Raw genomic sequence first — 20,779 nt, 5'->3', positions numbered from 1 at the left:
CATATCCTTTTCCACAGTAAATACTGATGCAAAATACTGATTTAGTATCTCCCCCATTTTCAGTAGCTCCACACAAAGCCCGCCTTGCTGATCTTTGAGGGGCCCTATTCTCTCCCTAGTTACCCTTTTGTCCTTAATGTTATTGTAACAACCCTTTGGATTCTCCTTAATTCTATTTGCCAATGCTATCTCATGTCCCCGTTTTGCCCTCCTGATTTCCCTCTTAAGTATACTCCTACTTCCTTTATTCTCTTCTAAGGATTCACTCGATCTATCCTGTCTATACTTGACATATGCTTCCTCCTTTTTCATAAACAAAGCCTCAATTTCTTTAGTCATCCAGCATTCCCTACACCTACCAGCCTTCGCTTTCATCCTGACAGGAATATACTTTCTCTGGATTCTTGTTATCTCATTTCTGAAGGCTTCCCATTTTCCAGCCGCCCCTTTACCTGCGAACATCTGCCCTCAATCAGCTTTTGGAAGTTCTTGCCTAATACCGTCAAAATTGGTCTTTCTCCAATTTAGAACTTCAACTTTTAGATCTGGTCTATCCTCTTCCATCACTATGTTAAATCTAATAGAATTATGGTCGCTGGCCCCAAAGTGCTCCCCCCACTGACACCTCAGTCACCTGCCCTGCCTTATTTCCCAAGAGTAGGTCAAGCTTTGCACCTTCTCCAGTAGGTACATCCACATACTGAATCAGAAAATTGTCTTGTACACACTTAACAAATTCCTCTCCATCTAAACCCTTCACATTAAAGATCGCAGAAATGAGAGAAGTAAGCTTTTCTCTGACCTACTTCTAGGGCAGTTGCATCATTGGTGAAATAGGGAGAACAAAACTGTATATAGTGCTCCAGATGTGGTCTCACAAAGAACCTGAGCAACTGCAACAAAACACCCGCACCTTTCAATGCACTCTCCTTATTTGCCTTCTATTTGCCTTCCTCATCATTTGCTGCTCCTGCACACTAAGTTTGTTATTCACATATTAGGACAGATTAGCATGTTAGCTCACTATTAGCACTGCTGCCCCGTAGCACCATGGACTCTGGTTCAATTCAGAGCCTTGAGCAACTGTCTGTGTGGAGTTTGCACATTCTCCCCATGTCTGCGTGGGTTTCCTCCGGGTGCTCCGGTTTCCTCCCACTGACCAAAGATGAGCAGGTCAGGTGGATTAGCCATGCTAAATTGCCCAGAGTGTTCAGGGATGCAGGCTAGGTGGGAAATGTATTGTTACAGGGTTAGGATGGGGGATTAGGTCTGGGTGGGGTGCACCGGAGGGTCAGTATGGACTCAATGGGCCAAATCGCCTGCTTCCGTTCTGTAGGGATTCTATGACTGCCCCCCCCACCCCAATGCATCTGTACCACTGCATAGAGGATAGATTAGATTCCCTACAGTGTGGAAACAGGCCCTTTGGCCCAACAAGTCCACACCGACCCTCCGAAGAGCAATGTTACCCAGACCCATTCTCCTACATTTACCCCTGACTAATGCACATAACACAGTGGGCAATTTAGCATGGCCAGTTCATCTACCCTGCACATCTTTGGACCGTGGGAGGAAACTGGAGCACCCGGAGGAAACCCACGCAGATACGGGGAGAATGTACAAACTTCACACAGACAGTTGCCCAAGGTGGGAATTGAACCGGGTCCCTGGCACTGTGAGGCAGCAGTGCTAACCACTGAGCCACTGTGCTGCCCGCATAGTGTGCCCACTTAGGGAGCAGCGCTGATAATATAATTAAACTTTTGAGGGACAGAAGAGTGGGTCCAAGACTAGTATTTTAAACGTAAATCTGGGCAGCTGTGAAAGCTTGAAACTAGGGCTCGCTGAAGTGAAGTGAAAAATTCGGGCATGGGATGGGGTCACCAGAGATGCTGTGACACACATTTAATGGGCTGTTTCAGAATATACAACACGGACACCACCCAAAGAAGGACTTTAATTCAAAGGGGAGGATCCACCTGCCATGGTTAATGAGAAAAGTTAAAGATAGTATCAAACTATATAATTACACAAAGATGAATGGTAGCTCGGAATGTTATTTTTAAAAAAAGCAAAGAATGTTGAGAAAATGAACAAGAAGGGAAAATTGGAATATGAGGGGAAAAGAAACTAGTTAGTCATGTTAAAACAATAAGAGTTTCTGTCGATATCTACAACAGAAAAGAGTTCACACAGTGAGTTTTGGTCATGTCGTGAAGCTGTAGAGCTAATAGGAAATAAGGAAATGGCAGATGAGTTGAAGGGATATATTACAACAGTTTTCACTGTAGCAGAAAGAAATAACATCCCAGAAATGGGTGGTAAATCAGGAAATGGAAAGGAGGGAGGGACTTTTTAAAAAAAAAAGGTTGTAATTGTGGTCCAGTCACTGACCACATTGGAGCTGTAAGCTGACAAGTCCTCAGATCCCAATGAACTTCATCTAGGCTGTCTAAAGACGTGGCTGGTGGGGCAGTTGCTGCATTGGTTTACATTTTAGAAAATTCCCGAGGTTCAGGGAAATCACCATCAGATTGGAAAGTAGTCAGTTTAGCTCCTCCTTTCTGTCTCCTGCTCTTTTTAAACAAGGTCAGTTAGTTTTACATCTGTCCGAAGGAAGATGTGCGAGCCCGTTATTATCGCAGTGTACTTACAAGAGTTTAAGGTAACCAGGAAGAGTTAATACGTGAAAGGGAAATCATATTTAACTAGTTTTCTGGAGTTCTTTAAGGTCACATGCTGTAGAGAAAGGGGATCTGGTAGATCTACTGTACTTAAATTTGCCGAAGGCATTAATGAGGTGCAATTTCGAAGGTATTGTGGAAAGTAAGACCTCGTGTGCTTGGGGTAATATATTGGCGTGGATAGATGATTGGCTAATAAGTGGGAAATAGAATAGTAGATCTGGGTCATTTTCTGGCTGGCAAGATGCAACAATGCCACAGGGATCAGTTTTTTAAAATAATTTCTTAAATTGAAGGTTATATGAGGGAACTGATGATATGGTAGCTCTATTTTCTGATGAGATAAGGTGGATAGAAAAGTAAGTTGTGAAGGGGACATGAGGAGGCTGCATGGAGGCTATAGATTAGTGAGTGAGCAAATATCTACTATCTTGTGGTAAAATGAGAAGTTGTCCATTTTGGCAACTGGAATTAAAAGTATTTTAAAATGTCTGAATGGTGTGAGATTGCAGAGCCCTACGGTACAGAGGTATCTGGCTGTGCTTGTACATGAATCACAAATTTTTAGGTTGCAGATACAACAAGTAATTAGGGAAGCCAGAAGAATGGAATTGTTGCTTGCAAGGGGAATTGAATAAAGCATAAAGCATTAGGGTGGCACGGTGGCACAGTGGTTAGCCCTGCTGCCTCACAGCGCCAGAGACCCGGGTTCAATTCCCGCCTCAGGCAACTGTCTGTGTGGAGTTTGCACTTTCTCTCCGTGTCTGCGTGGGTTTCCTCTGGGTGCTCCGGCTTCCTCCCACAGTCCAAAGATGTGCAGGTTAGGTGAATTGGCCATACTAAATTGCCCGTATTGTTAGGTGTAGGGGAATGGGTCTGGGTGGGTTGCTCTTCGGAGGGTCGGTGTGGACTTGTTGGGCCGAAGGGCCAGTTTCCACACTGTAAGTAATCTAATCTAATTATGTTTCAGATACACAGGGCACTGGATGAATTATGGATAAACAAGGAGATGACAGGCTACTCAGGTAGATAGGGATGTGGATCAATCATATTAGCCATAATTTTATTGCATGACTGATCCCAGCTGATGGTAATACTGCGTAAGACAGATTCTGATGTAAAACCTGGCTTGATAGATTTTAAGTTTTATTTTTGCACTTTGGTTAACGTGGTGATCATTCACTGAACACATTTACAAGAGGCTGCCAATGTGCTTTTAACAAAAGTGTACTACACACAAAAACAAAGTTGCATATATTGGAAATGTTTTATCATAAACAGCATAAAGAAAATTTCTGCCTTTTTCCCAGCAATATCCTTTATGGATACTCAATCCCAACTCCTTTCTTAACTCTCCAATTTTGAACTCAGCTGATGAGTATTTCTTTTCAGCAACATTCTGCACTTTACTAACTCAGGAAAACCACTGGAAAGCAAAATGTTTTATCGCTGAACACCAAAATAGAGCCACTACTCGTGAAGTACGTAGGCTAGTCGCAGCTTGGCGCAGACAGTGCTGCAGACTCAGGTCTGGTTTTCCTCTTTCTGTTTCCATTCTTCTATATCCGGAAGTGTTATCACACACAACTGAATGGTTTTCTCACCACCAAATCCCTGTGACTTCTTTTTTGTTGCTTTTAACTATTAATTACTACCAGTAAAACACCCGTATAGCCAATTAACCATTTGCAGACAAGGTCCATTAAAGGTGATGCAAACCATCAAACTGAGGGAGGGCGAGGGAGACCGGGAAGGGATTAAACCAAAATGGAGTCAGTGGGGGAAAATAAGCACAGTCTACCCCTCAGTGCCGAATAAAGACATCATGAGCATTGATGGTTATGATGTGCTCCCCCTGAATGACCTGGGTATTTTTTTGTTATTAAAAGATATTTTTGAATCAACCCATTCAGAGATGTTATTACACATCGCTGGAGCAGGTGGTGGGACTTGAACCCAGGCCTCCTGGTTCTGAGGCAAGAACAGTACCGTTGCATCACAAGAGCCCTTCTGCGTCTGCTTTATTTTGAATCAACCTTATTGCACACATTTCTGGAACCGGTGAGACTTGTACCCCGGCCTCCTGGCTTAGAGGTGGGGACACTACCACTACACCACAAGAGCCCTTCTGGGTCTACTAGTTTATTTTTATTGGATCAGGAAGTGTAATCATGCACAGTGGCTTTCCCACCACCAAATCACTTTTTTTTTGCTTTTTTTAAAACTACTAACCAGCACTACTAGTAAAACACCCATGTAGCCAATTAGAAATTTGAAGGCAAAGGTCATTATGGGCAATGCAAACGATTGGCTGGTGGTAGGGAGATAGAGATTAAATCAAAATGGAGCCGAGGAGGAGATAAAGTACTGTACCACCCCAACATCCCCCCCCGTAACCCCCCCCGGCCCCCCTCATCCCGCGCCTACCTCTCTCGAAAGGCATCAAAAGCATTGATGGGCACGGCCTGCTCCTTCTCCAAAGACACCTGGGCACAAACGGAACCACGGAAAAGGGGCAGACGATCAGCAGGGGTGAGCTCCCCCCACCCCCCACCATCTGGATCTACTTTATGAAGGGCTCAGGTGATGAGTTCCAGCTGGGCTGGCCATTTGCCTGTTACCAAGGGAACCCATACTCAACGAGGGAGAAAACTGGAGAATGGGACCAACTGTTTTGCTCCCGCAGGCGTTAGCATGGACTTAATAAGCAGTCTGGTCCCCTTCTGTTCCTTAATGACACCAAGATGTCACACAGATTCTGACTCGCACTATATCCCCTCTGCCACCTTCTCCAGCCAGTTTAAGATTCTCATCCTCCGGTTTAAACTCCTCACTGTGAGAACCCCTCCAGCAACTGAGTTTTCAGTGTCAACGTTTGGCTGATAGCATTCCTGGGAAAGGTTGTGGGCCATTTTTTTATTGCTGCATATCCGTACAAGTGTTTGCTGTTTGTGTTGGTGTTGCCGCTGATGGTGTTGCCAGCGGTGGTGTCGGAGTGAGTCTGAGTGGGGATTGACGGTCGGGCTGTGTATAAATTCTGCACCGCCCTCTGTGGTTACCTCGGTGAGTTGGCCTAGTGATGCGTTTGTGCACTCCAGGTTCCCACAACTCCCCCAGCAACGGATGAATGATTCAACCTTCGACAATTTGGGTCCACAGCTTTATCCTTCACTGACTCACTTCAGTGAGCGTGCCTAGAAACAGCCCCGGAGTCAAGAGAGAAACGGAGGCCCTAGGTAGAAATTATTGTTTTGAATGAGAAGGGACTGCCCTTCCCTCTCCAGTCTCCATTGTGGAGAATTTGAAATTTGCTACTCAATAATCCCAGTACTCTCATTGTAGCTTCCCACCTGAAAGCCTTTGATATTGAATTCGATTAGATTACTTACAGTGTGGAAACAAGTCCACACCGCCCCCCCAAAGCACAACCTACCTATACCCCTACATCTACCCCTTACCTAACACTACAGGCAATTTAGCATTGCCAATTCACCTGACCTGCACATCTTTGAACTGTGGGAGGAAACCGGAGCACCCGGAGGAAACCCACTCAGACACGGGGAGAATGTGCAAACTCCACACAGACAGTCGCCTGAGGCAGGAATTGAACCCAGGTCTCTGGCGCTGTGAGGCAGCAGTGCTAACCACTGTGCCACCGTGCCGCCCACTCTGATTCTTATTCATCTGATTCTTATTCCCCACGTGCCTGGACGGGTGCAGCTCCAGCAACACTCAAGAAGCTTGACACCATCCAGGACAAAGCAGCCCGCTTGATTGGCACCACATTCACAAACACCAACATGCTCCACCAGGATCAGCAGTGTGTACCATCTACAAGATGCACTGCAGAAATTTACCAAAGCTCCTCAGACAGCACCCACGATAATTTCTGCTTGGAAGGACAAGGGCAGAAGATACGTGGGAATACCATCCCCTTGCAATTTGTGGGAGGGCAAGGGAAAGAAATTCTGCCCGTTTTTTTTTCAGACCAATTGGTCATCTTTGAGAATCGCTCTTTTATGTACCTTGGGATGTTTTTCCACATTAAAGGCACCATTCAGGCACAAGTTGTCATTGTTGAAAGACCAGCATTTATTGTCCATTCCCAGTTGCCCTTGAGAAGGTGGTGGTGAGCTACCTTCTTGATCCACTGCACTCCATGGTGCTGTAGGTTGAATTGAATTGAATTAAATTTATTGTCACCTACTTTAATGAGTACAATGATAAGTTGGATAAGTCACTACTTGGCTACAAAGGTACCTAGGCACAGGTTCTTCAGTTATTAGATTAATTACAGTGTACTAATATCACCAACGCATGGCACCATCTTAGATATGGAGTACCTAGTTACATTCCTTAGTTACAGGTAGACCCACAATGCCCTTTGGGAGGGAATTCTGGGATTTGACCCAGCGACACTGAAGGAATGGTGGGGTATTTCCAAGACGGGTTGGCGTACTTTAATTTTTCATGCTCTTCAAACACTTTGTTCTGAGTGATTGGAAATGTTAAAATAAAGCTGAATGTTGAAGCTGGATAGTAAGAAACGATGAAATGGTTCCCACTTCCTCAGCGTGTCGTGAAACCTCCAGGAAGGTATTGAGTCAGAGTTGGATTCAAACTCCGCTCGGAAACTAAAGTAGCTGTGAGCAGAACTTGCTGAATGAAGTGATGGAGGTGACCCTGGTGGAGTCATTAGCTGGCTGGGACTTACAGAGCCCCAATTCAGATTCACCAGGTTAACAGTAATCAGGTCAACATTGACTTTCGGTCCATTGAACCAAATGGAGGGAGACGGTTGCTGGAGCATCATAGATTGGAGTGGCATATCAGGGTCTTGTGGAATCCCAAAACACAGCTGACCCGGATTGAACGTGTGCTCAAGAGTCTGCACCTTTGTACCTAACAGTGGCAACATGTGACAATAAAGCTAATTCAATTCAATTTGCACACTGAATTGAGGTTTCTGATGGTCACTCTCCCCAATGGGTGTGGACCTTCTGAAATCAAAAGCCCTTTAACATTCAGAGATCGTGAAGCCTTCCACTTCCATTAATAACCGCCGAGGAAATGTTAGACCTAGTCTTAACTATCAAGTTGACCTCCCAACTTACCGCACACAAATAACTGCAACACCAGCCCCCCCCACACCCCCCCACTCCGCCCACAACCTCTCAGGCTTCCCAAATCCCTGACAGTGCCTCCCCCTGTCTGAGTACAACCCCAAAAACCAACACACAAGACCCAACAATTACCCCCAGACCCTGCATGCACCATAGCTCCCTCCATCTGCCATAAGCGCTCCGTCATTTACCTGGGAGCCTATCTCCCTGTCCCAACACCCACGTGGCACCCCTAACCCCTTGACTAGCCTGTACCCTAACCCCCACACTTTCTTTAAATAATTCCACAGGTAGCTCCCAGAGTGCCCGGCTATGCTGCACCAGGGTTAGGGACTTGACTTCCCTTGACGGTCCGGCCCTCCTGGGGAATTTCGAGCTATTCCCTGCTTTTCTCACAGAGCCTGATTGGGAATTCCTAGGCGAGAAATGTGGAGCTCCGTACTAACACTAAACGGGAGCAGAGAGGGGCGACGAGTGAACTGCGATTGGCGAAGCATCCAAGCTCCTGTATGTTTCCTCACCCCCGCAATCTCCAGGAGGTGTCTGATGGCAGACCAGGCAGGGGAAGGGTTAAAAAGCACGCAGCCACTGAGGCTTCAGCTTCGGGCTTTTTTAAGGTGTACTTCAAAAGGTTTCAGGCCCATCATTAGCCCAGACGGACAGACCGTCGAAAGAAGCCAGGCGATTAGAGCCTCTCCGGTTTGTCAAGGTTAGCACTTAGCTGAATTATTAGGAAGCCAAGGCCCATTATTAAGACTGTGTGCATGTCAGGATGGAAGGTTACAGGCCGGGGGATGGGGCGGGAGGGGGAGGGGGCAGCATGGGTTAGCTTTCTCACACTCTGTGACTGAGTGTCAATAACCGTCTCTTTTGTCAGGCGTTGGTTTCCGAGGTTGTGTTGTGTCAACACGAGCCAGGGCCTTGATCTGTCTCTGTCTGAGAAAACAGATTTAGCCCGTCCTGTTTTGATTCTGTTTGTGTGTGGGGGGCTACCTTGGGCTGTGACCTTGCGCGGAGAAATGGGTCGCTTCAGGTTACAACCCAGCGCACGCTTTGTTTAGCCGACGTTTAAGAGCAGACTTCAAACAGAGTCTTGGGTGGTCATGTCCCGAGCTGTTTCCTTCTGTCCCATCCTTGCCCGATAACTGATGAGGAACTGACTGAGGTCCCTTTTGTCTGAAAGAGAAAGACGTTTGACTCGTGACCTCTCATGGGTCTTGAAGAGGAGGGGGGGTGGCGGGGGGGGGTGGTTTGGATTTGGATGAAAGAAACATTTTCACATGGGTTTCACTAATAATTCCTACAGAGAATGGGAACCTTTATCCAAAGAGTAGTTTAAAAGAGGCTCAAACGGAGGAAATTGAGGCGAGTAATTAGATGCTTTTAAGGGGGAGCTGTTTAAATACAAGAGCAAACTCAGACTGGAAGGATTGGGTCAAGAAGCTGGAAGAGGGTATAAAGAATAGGCCTGACACAGAGCTCTTTAACTACAATGGCCTGTTTCCCTTGCTGTAAATTCTCAGTCTCTGTCTACGTCTCCAACAGAACCGAGAGGTAGTTAACCCTTGCCCTTCCTTTGGCCTTCCCCTTTGGTCTTTATGTTGATGGTAATTTGGTCACTGGGATGAGCAGATATCACTTCCCACCAGACACGGTTTGTAAAAGAAACAAGGACAGGACTTTTACAATTAATGGCAGGGCCCTGGGTAGAGTCACAGAGTCATACAGCATGGAACCAGACCCTTCGGTCCAACTAGTCCATGCCAACCATATTCTCAAACTTTGCTGGTCCCACTTGCCTGCGCTAGGTCCATATTCCCCCAGACCTTTCCCATTCACTGACTTATCCAAATATCTTTTAAAAGCTGTAACTGTACCTGCACCCATCACTTTCTCTGGCAGTTCAATCCACACACAAACCCGCTGTCTGTGTTTAAAAACAAAAGTTGCCCCTTATGTCCTTTTTAGTGTAGAACCCAGAGACCAGAGATACATAATTCTTTGAAATTTGTGTCGCAGGTAGATAAAGGGCTTATGCCCGAAACATTGGTTTTCCTGCCCCTATGATGATGCCTGGCCTGCTGTGCTTTTCCAGCACCGATCTCTCGACTCTGATCTCCAGCATCTGCAGTCCTCACTGTCTCCTCACAGGCAGACGGGGTGGTTAAGAAGGCGTTTAGCTTCATTGCTCAGACCGTTGAGAATAGGAGTTGAGACATAATGTTGAGGCTATACAGGACATTGGTGAGGCCTCTTCTGGAGAACTGTGTCCAGTTCTGGTTGCCCTGTTATAGGAAGGATATTATTAAACTGGACAGGGTTCAGAAAAGATGTTGCTGGGATTGGAGGGTTTGAGTTGTAAAAATAGACTGGAAAGATTGGGACTTTTTTCACTGGAGTGAAGGAGGTTGAAAGGTGACCTTACTGAGTTTTGTAAAATCACAAGGGGCATAGATAAAATGAATAGCAAGAGTCCTTTCCCTAGGGTGAGGCAGTTCAAAACTAGGGGGCATATTTCTAAGTTAAGAGGGGAAAGATTTAAAAAGGACACTAGGGGCAATGTTTTTTAAACAGAGTGTAGTTATTGTGTGGAATGAACTGCTAGAGGAAGTAGTGGATGTGGTACAGTTACAACATTTAAGAGACATTTGGAGAAGTACATGAATAGGAAAGGTTTGGAGGAACATGGGCCAAGCACTAGTTTAGTTTGGGAACATGGTGTGGACTGGTTGGATCAAAGGGTCTATTTCCACTCTGTTTGACTCTGTGATGGAAGGGAACTCGGTAGAATAGACATTTTGTTGTGGGCTGGAGAGCATGGGGAGCCCTGCAGAAATGACATGCTAAAACCAGGGCTGGCATCTTACAGACAAGGGAAAGAGTTGGCCAGGACTGTAAATCCTAGCCCAACCAACCTCTCTCCTCAGCCAAATGGCGCTAGCAGAAGGCTAGCCATTGCTTGGGAAGAGAAGCTACTAACAACAATAAGCTGCGCTAAGCATGCACTGTTTGGTCCATTGCACTGTATTAGAGGCCATGAACAGAGTATCATAAATGGCTGTAAATTCAAAGCACAATCTTTCTATCCCTAACTCTGCCTGACACTGTTTGTCCAATCAGAATGACTTGTGTTAGCATGGTGCCTTTGGGACGTTGCCGGTAGAAACGGTTTTAATCTTTACTGTCTGTTCAGGTGCAGGCAATGCAGGAGAAACTGAAAGCAGCCAACATCCAGACCAGCGAATCAGAGAACAGCTTATTCAAGAAGTATCAAGAGCTGACCAATACGCTGCAGGAAAAGGACGATGTGATTCAGAGGCTGGAGCAACAGTTGGACAAACAGGTGCCTCAACAAAACAGTTTATGTTCAGAACCACATCTCACAAGGGCCATCACAAGTTGGGGTGGCATGGTGGCTCAGTGGTTAGCACTGCTGCCTCACACACCAGGGTCCCAGGTTCGATTCCAGACTCGGGCGACTGTCTGTGTGGAGTTTGCACATTCTCCCCGTGTCTGCATGGGTTTCCTCCGGGTGCTCCGGTTTCCTCCCACAGTCCAAAAGATGTTCAGGTCGGGTGAATTGGCCATGCTAAATTGCCCGTAGTGTTAGGTGCATTAGTCAGAGGGAAATGGGTTTGGGTGGGTTACTCCTAGATTGGTCGGTGTGGACTGGTTGGCCTGTTTCCACACTGTAGGGAATCTAATCTAATCTAAATCATTTGAAAACCTTCAAAAATCTTGAGGTTTTTATTTAAAAGTGGCCTTTTCTCCATTGACATTATTGACAAAGATTGTAGGCTGTCTCTGATAGCTCAATTTTTCACTGGGCAGCATGTTAGATACATACACAGGGCGGCCCAGGAGGGAACTCCAGGATTTTAACCCAGTCACAGTGAGGGAGCAGCGGTATCGTTGGAAGTCACGATGGTGTGTGATGTGTAGTGAGATTTGGAGGCGGTAGTATTCCAATGAGCCTGCTACTCGTGTTTCTGAAGATGGTGGAGGCCACAAGTTTCGGAGCTGTGTAGCTAATCATACGTCTAGACTGAAAAGGCAGTTCTGTGACTCAAATATTAACAGTATTTACCTTAGCAGGAAGACGATTAGGCCAATCAGCCCATCGAGCCTGCTCTATCATTTAAAGATTGAACCCTTCAATGCCTTTTACCTGAACTATCTCCATAACACTTTAATATCCATTTGAAATCAGAAATCTGACTGTATCTATGTATGGGCGGCATGGTGGCTCAGTGGTTAGCACTGCTGTCTCACAGCACCAGGGACCTGGGTTCGATTCCAACCTCGGGTGACTGTCTGTGTGGAGTTTGCACATTCTCCCCGTGTCTGCGTGGGTTTCCTCCCACAGTCCAAAGATGTGCAGGTTGGGTGAATTGGCCATGCTAAATTGCCCAGAGTGTTAGGTGCATTAGTCAGAGGGAAACGGGTCTGGGTGGGTTACTCTTCAGAGAGTCGGTGTGGATTTGTTGGGCCGAAGGGCCTGTTTCCACACTGTAGGGAATCGAATCTAATCTACTTGAAAGACTTAGCTTCCACTGAACCTCTGGATTCCAAAGGTACACCACCTTCTTAATAAATAAATAAATTTCACCTCATCTAAGAACATAAGGACTAGGAGCAGGAGTAGGCCATCTGACCCCTTGATCCTGCTCCCCCATTCAATAAGATCGTGGCTGATCTTTCTCATGGACTCAGCTCCACTAACCTGCCCTCTCACCATAACCCTTAATTCCTTTACCGTTCAAAGATCTAGCTATCTTTGCCTTAAAATTATCCAACGAGGCAGCCTCAACACCTTCACTGGGCAGGGAATTCCAGATCCACAACCCTCTGGGTGAAGACGTTCCTCCTCGGCTCAGTCCTAAATCCGCTCCCCCATATTTTGAGGCTGGGCCCCCTCGCTCTAGTTTCACCCGCCCGTGGAAACATCCTCCCTGCTTCTAACTTAGCTATTCCCTTCGTAATTTTAAATGTTTCTATCAGATCCCCCCCACCCCCACCCCCCCCCCCCCCCCCCACCCCCCACCATACTCCGTCCCAAAATGGCACCCCATCACTTTCAAAGCATGACCCTTGGTTTTCCATTCCCCAAGTCCCCTGTCTTATCTCTTTCACTATTTTGTCAGTGTCAATGCAAGCCCCTCTTGTTATTTGAAACTCTAGAGAACACAGGCCCAGTTTGACCGATCTCTCTTCATCCTGCCTGCCAGTCCCAGGAACAGATTTGATGAACCTTCGTTACTCTCCCTCTACGGCTATAATATCTTTCCTGAGATAGGCAGACACAGGCGCTTTGGTGCACTGGGATATTAGCCTAAATTCTGTGTTCGAGACTGTAAAAGAAGGCTTTGGACGCAGAGATAAGAGTGTGTGTGCCAATGAGTCATGGCTGACACAATGATAAACAGGCTAGCAGTATTGTGGGTGGCAATTTGATTAACAATCATCCATCCATTTTAAATAGGTTACTGTTTAACTTCACATTGAGCAATATTCGAATTGGTCCAGTCTGACTTTGGTGACATTTGAAACAGTTTTCTTTTGACAGAACATTCCGGATCAGTGGGCTGACAGGCCTAGGGAGGCATTGTTCCTGGCCTGCTTCCGGGTCGTAGGTCAAATGAACACTGGCATGTTTAAAAACATTATCTAACATGACTAATGTCGAACAAAAACAAATGCTTTACTCTCACTGTGTGAAAATGCTGTTCTTTATTTAACCTCCAAGCTTGTGTACCCACTTCCAAACCTGTCAAGTTTTCTTGTTTAATCTCATCGATTGAAATTTTATCCAGTTGCGCTGCTTCGCGCGACGTTTTGGAATGCGGAAATAAATTCCTGCTCAAGGTCGGTTTTAAAATCCTTCTTTCTCTCAGAACCAGATGAGAGCACAGGAGGCGAAGGTGATTGAGGAGAAGGCAGCTAGAATCAAAGAGTGGGTGACGTTTAAGTTAAGAGAGGTGAGTCCTGGGTCCTGGTTCGCCGAGGATACTTTGCAATCTGAAGTGAGAGGAAAGAGATGCCGAACCCGGCGAGATCGCTGTGCTCCTCCAGTCCTGGCCTCTTGCCCTAATTTCGATCGCTTCCCCCTTGTTGCCTACAGCTTGCCTCAGGAATTCGCCGCCTGAATCTTCTGACCTCACTTCCCACCTCTCCCTCTCCTGCTCTAAGAGGCGCTTTTAATATCGGAGCACAGAAAACTGGGCAGGAGTAGGCCATTCGGCCCTTCGAGCCTTCATTCAATACGTTCATGGCTGATCACCCAATGCTCCCCATACCCTTTGATCCCTTTAGCTCCAAGAACTATATCTGTCTCCTTCCTGGAAAACGTTTGGTATTTTGGCTTCAGTCACTTCCTGTGGCAGGGAATTTCACAGGCTCACCACACTCTGGGTGAAAACAGTTTTCCTCATCTGAGTAAATCTCCCCCCCCCCCCACTTTTCGCCAGCCTCTCCTAAAATCCCTTTGGGCAACTTCCCAGGGTGGATGGGGGGACTGCGCAGAGAAACAAAACCCAGCCAGATAAAAGCAGTATGCGTTATGGCCCAATCTCAACAGCTTCCTGTGGTACAGATTCACTCCGCTCTGAGAGAAGTGGTTCCACCTCGTCCCTGTCATAAATAGGGTGACCCCCTTATTCTCAGGTTATACCAACTGGTCCCGGACCCCCTCACAAAAGGGGGATGTGAAAACCTGGCAGATCCTCCGACACACAGGTGCCGAAGTGGTCACCGGAAGCCTGTCCATCGAGATGGGGGCCGTTCTGCCCATCTGAAAGCTGCCGGTCGCCAGAAGGTGCAGGATGAGGCCCTCAAGCGATCAGTCGTTGACCCGTTATGGGCCCTCTGCTGGCGGAGGGGAGGGAATGTCGAGCGTTGAGGATGGAGGCGGGAACGGGGCAGGGTTCCAAGGCGTTCCAAATGGGGTTTCCATCCCAGCCTTGGGGCCGGAATGTTCCACTTCAGTCTTCATTGAATGGGAGACTAGGCCCAACCTCACTTCTCACTGGGCCTGCATCTACCCTGTTGCCAGAACTCTGGCCCTCACTTGATCATCCCTCGCACGTGGCCCCCGCCATAAAGGAGTTCAGGGAAGAGGGTGTTCCTGTCACGCTCTCCCCCACTCCTCCAGTTCAGGCAACTATGGGTCGCCGCAGGGGACAAACCTGCTGCTGTCCAAAGATTTGAGTTCACGCTCCCTCCAGGTGCTGCATCCAGGCAATACATCATCGTTCCGGAATCTCTGCACATTCCTTGACCCCTGGCCCCACTCTTATCATCAGATGATTAACGTGCATTCCTGGGCTAAGATGTCAAAATATTATTAAATACCGCAAGCCCAGACTTAGCCATTTGGAAGAAGGTCATGCTCTTTGTTTATGTTCCCCCCCCCCCACCACTACCACCTTCCAGATTTCCACCGTCCTTCCTGGGAGGAAGTTCCTCCCGACCCTGGGATGGTCTGATGGTGCAGCCAAGGCTGCTGTTTCTGGTCCTCCCTCACCAGAGCCGACAAACGTCTCAAACGGCCTCACCTGAGCCCTGCCTGAACCTTCGACCCGCCTGCTCCCTCACTGCTTCGAGCTTCGCCAGCCGAGCTTACCAAACCCCTGGGCGGGTTTTCCAGGCCGGTCCCAGGAAAGCTGTTCATTCCCGGTTTTCCCTTTCCCTGCTACCTGAAACCCATCCCCTCCACTCCCAAGCCTCCGGCAAAGAGTAACGCTTATTGATTCTCTTCTTCCCTACCCCCCCTCTCCCACCCACCACCAGACACACACAGACACACACACATGGTTAATTGGGTAACGCTGGGCGACGTTCTCTTGTGCCCCGCTGGTTAAGGATGGATGGTGTCAAGGGGGCTCGTAGCTGGTGGGGGGGGGGGCTGATGAGAATCCACGCAGCCAAAATGGAAGGCCTGTGGAGGTTGTTAAAGCATTTTCTGTGGGCCTGAAATAGCCTGGAGGTGCCCTCTACATTAGACACATTTCCAGTGTCGTACTGCCGCTGTTGCACTTGGGGATCGCGTGTCATGGCTGCTATTGCCCCCTCTCTATTGAGAAAAGTTGGGGGGCGGGGGGAGCGTGGGGGGTGAAACCAAAATGGAAACGTTGAGCCTGGCCAACCCTCATTAGCTGTGAGGCTTTGTGTACGCTTGACAGAGGTGAAAGGCGCCATGTAAATGCAAGTTTCCTTCCCTCCTCATTTTGACATTGTGGTGAATCTTTTTTCTTTAATTTAAATTTTGAAGCTGGAATTTGAAAACCACCATCTCAAAGAAACGACCCAGAAACAAGCTGAGCAGATTGAAGCCCTGCGGGCCAAGATTCAAGGTATGACTGTTGGTCCTTTACAGGAATTTGATGTCTTGAAATGAGGAATGGGAACTTGCTTTGAATCGTCCATGTTCCTCTTTGGCTAACTTCAGAGCAAGGTGCTCATGTCCACTGACCAACACAAAGGAACACTAAGAAGCCTTTTGGTGTGTCTGGGTGGTCTGGGAGTCTTTGTTTCATAAAAAGGGACTACAATTCTAATTTTCATTCCCTTCAAAGGCTTTATCTGGCAAATCTTCATCCGGTCCCTCTCCTAAACCCAGCTGATATAATCCATCCCCCGGAGGGCACTTTGATCTCTGCGCATTCTTAGCTGTCTGTCCACTCTCCTTTCTCAAAACCCCTCGCCAATCATAGATCCCAGCAGTGTGGAAACAGGCCCTTCGGCCCAACAAGTCCACACCGACCCTCCAAAGAGTAACCCACTCAGACCCATTCCCCTACCCTATATCTACTCCTGACTGATGCATCTAACCAACACATCCCTGAACACTACGGGCAATTTAGCATGGCCAATTCACCTGACCTGCACATCTTTGGACTGTGGGAGGAAACCGGAGCACCCGGAGGAAACCCACATAGACACAGGGAGAATGTGCAAACTCCCCACTGTCACCTGAGGCTGGAATTGATCTGGGTCCCTGACACTGTAAGGCAGCAGTGCTAACCACTGAGTCACCATGCCGCCCAATGATTATCCTTCAGTCATCAGGCCGCATATCATGTTGTGGTCTGTGTGGATCTTGCTGTGCGTGGACCAGCTACCACATTTCCTCTGCTGTTGGGGAGGGGGTGAGGGGTCCACAGTTCAAACATATGGCTGAAATGGCCGGTTGCTTCCAAAGTCAGCACCTCATGGGTTTGAGGCCTACTCCCAGAGATTGAAGCCTCTAATTCAGCGTTGGGCAGAGGCCTTGGGTTAAGGCCTCCTCTGAAAGGTAGCAGTACTACGCTGTGTCAGGCCCATATTTTCCCAACACAGAAGTGAAAGTGCGACTGCTGGGCCAGACTGTTTCATAACGACTGTCTGGGCCTGTGGGTGTGACTGGGCAGACCACCATTTTAGCTCCAATTCCTACTTGCCCTTGAGCTGATAACAGAACACTGTCCAAATGAACCACTGCAGCCTTTGTACTGAAGGTAATCCTGATGTGTTCTCAGAAACAGGCCGGGGGGTGGAAAATACTAACCCAATGACAATGAACAAGTGGGCAGTGTGTGTCACTCGGAAAACAAACCATTTGTTGGTGGTGTTGCTACAATGCATTTGCTGTCCTTGTCCTTCTAATCAGTATCAATCGCAGGGCTAGGACGTGACAGTGCAGCTTTATTGGGTTCCAGGCCGGGCCCACTGGTAGTGGAGGGAGTATCATAGAATCTCCTTATAGGAGGCCGATCGGCCCAAGGAGTCCACACTGACCCTCCAAAGAGTGTCCCACCCACCCAAACCATCTCTGTCACACTGCATTTCACATGGCTAACCCACCTACCCTGCACCTCCCTGGACACTACGGGCAATTTAGTATGGCCAATCCACCCCAGCCTGCACACCTTTTGGATTGTGGGATGAAACTGGAGCACCCGGAGGAAACCCACGCAGACTCGGGGAGAATGTGCAAACTCCACCCAGACAGTCGCCTGAGGGTGGAATTGAACCTGGGACCCTGGAGCTGTGAGGCAGCAGTGTGAGCCACTGTGCTGCCCACAGGAGAGGTCACTGAACGTGGTGTCAGATGGGTAAGGGCAGATCGGCCGAATTGTCATTTCCCCATCACCCGGTTTACACCATCTCCGACAGCCTCGCGGTTTCCTCCTTTTGTCCCAGACTTTATTCCGACTTGAATGTTCAGCAAGAGGGAGCCTTCAAGATACCAGTCAAATTTAAATTGGTCCCATTCATTCCCTGGTCAGTTCTTTCCTGACCAAGGCCAGCGGTTTGCTCCTGTGTGGGAATGGAGTTAACCTGTTTTCCTCAGGTCTCAGACATTTCCTCCCTTGCAGTTTTGATGTGTTTGTTTGTCTTGGTAAATTTAAGCCGTGCAGCAATAGCAGCAGGAAGCCGGTGCATTTGTGGCACAGAGGGTGTAATAAGTGACTGACCGGAAGCAGTGTCATTTTATATATAGATACATGGACCTAGTTCGACATGGACAATTAGGATTGACGGCACATCTTTTTTAATGTTGTTAAATGTCCTAAGGCAGCTTATGGGAAGGCGAGTCAGATAAAAACTTAAGGGCGGATGAAGGAAGGATATTGTAAGTCAGGTAACTGAAGGCAAGAATGAGAGAGAGAGAGAGTGAATGAGAAAGAGAGAGATTCACAGAGGAGGCACAATGGCATTGTCACTGGACCAGTAACCTGGACATCCAGTTGAAGGCTGTGGGGAGACAGGTTCAAATCTCCCCACCACAGCATTTGTAGTTAAGACAGGAACTGCTGGAAAAGCTCAGCAAGCTCTGGCAACGTCTGTGCAGAGAAATCACAGCTAACCCTTCCTCAGAACTGTTGTTAAAATGTTCTGGACTCAGCTGGGGCAGCCATCATTGCTTGCCGTTGAAAGCCGACCCAGTTTGCTCACACCCTTTAGGGACTGAAATCTGCCGGACATTTCCCAGTCTGGCCTAGACATGACTCCAGGGCCCACTACCGTACAGTAACTGCTCCCATAATGCCGAGCAAACCACTCGGTTCAAGGGCAACTGAGGGTTGGGCCAAACTGTGATGGAGAAACAATATGTTAGGTGATCTGGAACACAGTGAGGTAGTGAAAGGTGCTATATAAATTCAGGTCTGTCTTCCTGTGTTCATCTATTTGGACTCATGGGTCAGGAATGTTGTGCAGAAGCTCCTTCCCCAACTATAAAGGTGCAATGTAAATGTTGTAGAATCGGCTCTTAGTGTGTGATACGGTGAAATTCGACCCAAAACACGGGCTGCAGAACAGGCAGGTTAGTTGGTTTTGGAAATACCTAACCTTGGGGTTTAATGTTTGACTGCTTTCCTGTGACATTCTGCTTAATAACCGAATGACTCAGTGGAACAACAATAACAGATTTACAGGCCTAAATGTGAAATGGTGCCTTGTTACTCAGTAACCAGGGATTAACCAGTAGGAATGTCCACCATCTTTCAGTTCGATCATTCAGACTGCTTTTTGCAACACGATCAGGCAAGGGTCAAAGCAGATAGGTTTCTCTAAAAAAGAATCTAATTTCCCAGGCTGCAAGAATAATGGACAGGAGCTGTTGTCTCCACCAAACGCATATCTTCAAAATCGAGACAAGAACACAAATGGGACAAGAAGTAGGTTATAAGCAAAGGGTGCAAATGCAATTAAGTTATGGTGAAGCTTCATAAGATCCTGGTTCAGCTTCAGTTGGAGTACTTTGTCCAGTTCTGGGAAGGGAACTTTGGGAAGGATGTGAAGGACTCACAGGGAGATCCATGGGAACACTTCCCGGGGATGCAGGGCTTCATGGATGGATTGGAGTAGCTGGTGGGTCTTTTTTTATTCCAAGTGAAAGGGAGGTACGTTAAGAGGATGTTGAATGAGCTTTTTCAAGCCTTTGATGGTTTGGCTTGATCTACTCCATCACGAACCGTTTCCCAGTGGCTCCAGGGTTGAGAGGATGAGCTGGTTAGCAAGATGAGGAGAGATAATGTGAGGTGAATCGTTACACACGGCGAGGGCTTAGGGTCTGAGACCTCCTGTAAGCATGGCAGAACGAGTTCCAATCATGGTTTTCGGAAGGAAACCACATAATTACCTGGAAAGAAAAATTTCAGGGCGGGGGCTTACAGTGTTTTGGGGGTTCGCTGGGGTTTGGGGGAGCCAGTGCGACCACTTTGCTTGCTCTGGCTAAGAGTGAGGATGGGCCGAATGGTCGCCTCCTCCCCAGCTCCACAAACCCTGCTCTGTTATCCAAAACCAATCCTCCACCTCAGCCCCCACTTAGATCTGTCAGAGGTCTGTGGGTTTGCAAATGCTTCCCCAAATTTTGTTCCGGCCTTTTTGAACGCTATCTTTGTTCAAAGCAAAACCTCCACCTTTGACTTGGGAGTCTTCCAGAGGCAGGGGGTGGTTGTCCCCTCCTCACTTCGCTGGAGCACCATCGCTGTGGTAGATATTCTGCCGGGATGATGGGTATTGTGTTGAGGGACCACACCTGGACTCATAAGAGGCATACCAGCAAGTAGAGGTCTAGGTTAGAAGACCAGTTACTACATAATATGATGAGATCAGATACAGAGACTTGATGTATTGATGGTGTCCCAGACAAATCTCCCTCTTACTGAGGAATCCGGTGCCATGGGACGCCATTTTAGGGTTAGGTACAGAGAAACTTTGATTATCCGAATATCAATTATCCGAATATTGGATTATCTGAAGGAGATCTCGAGGGTCTGATAGAAACGTTACATCAAAGATGTGTTTCCAACATTGATCGCGTCTTTTGTTTACAGATTAAAAGTGAACTTGGATCACTGAAGCACTGCCAAGAACAGTCCTGGACATCGATGGGTGCCCAGGCACCGTCTCGGGTTGGGGGGGGTGGGGAACAGTGATTTTGGGGGGGGGTTCACTATTGGTCAGGGTTGGAGGGCGGATAGGGGC

The 20,779-nt window shown here is 47.6% G+C and overlaps 1 protein-coding gene across 3 annotated transcripts in view; it reads left to right on the top strand.

Moving 5' to 3' along the window:
• Window positions 1-20,779, top strand: part of plekhh1 (pleckstrin homology domain containing, family H (with MyTH4 domain) member 1) — a 161,145-nt gene that overhangs the window by 57,037 nt on the left and 83,329 nt on the right. For all 3 annotated transcript variants that reach the window (XM_072569296.1, XM_072569295.1, XM_072569297.1), the window contains 3 exons: window positions 11,001-11,150; window positions 13,702-13,785; window positions 16,077-16,158. In XM_072569296.1, coding sequence (XP_072425397.1) covers window positions 11,001-11,150; window positions 13,702-13,785; window positions 16,077-16,158 — 316 coding nt within the window. The remainder of the gene's footprint in view (window positions 1-11,000; window positions 11,151-13,701; window positions 13,786-16,076; window positions 16,159-20,779) is intronic.

Source organism: Chiloscyllium punctatum, chromosome 4 (genome assembly GCF_047496795.1).
Source record: "Chiloscyllium punctatum isolate Juve2018m chromosome 4, sChiPun1.3, whole genome shotgun sequence".
NCBI lineage: Eukaryota > Metazoa > Chordata > Chondrichthyes > Orectolobiformes > Hemiscylliidae > Chiloscyllium > Chiloscyllium punctatum.
This window is presented reverse-complemented; position numbering and strand designations above follow the sequence as displayed.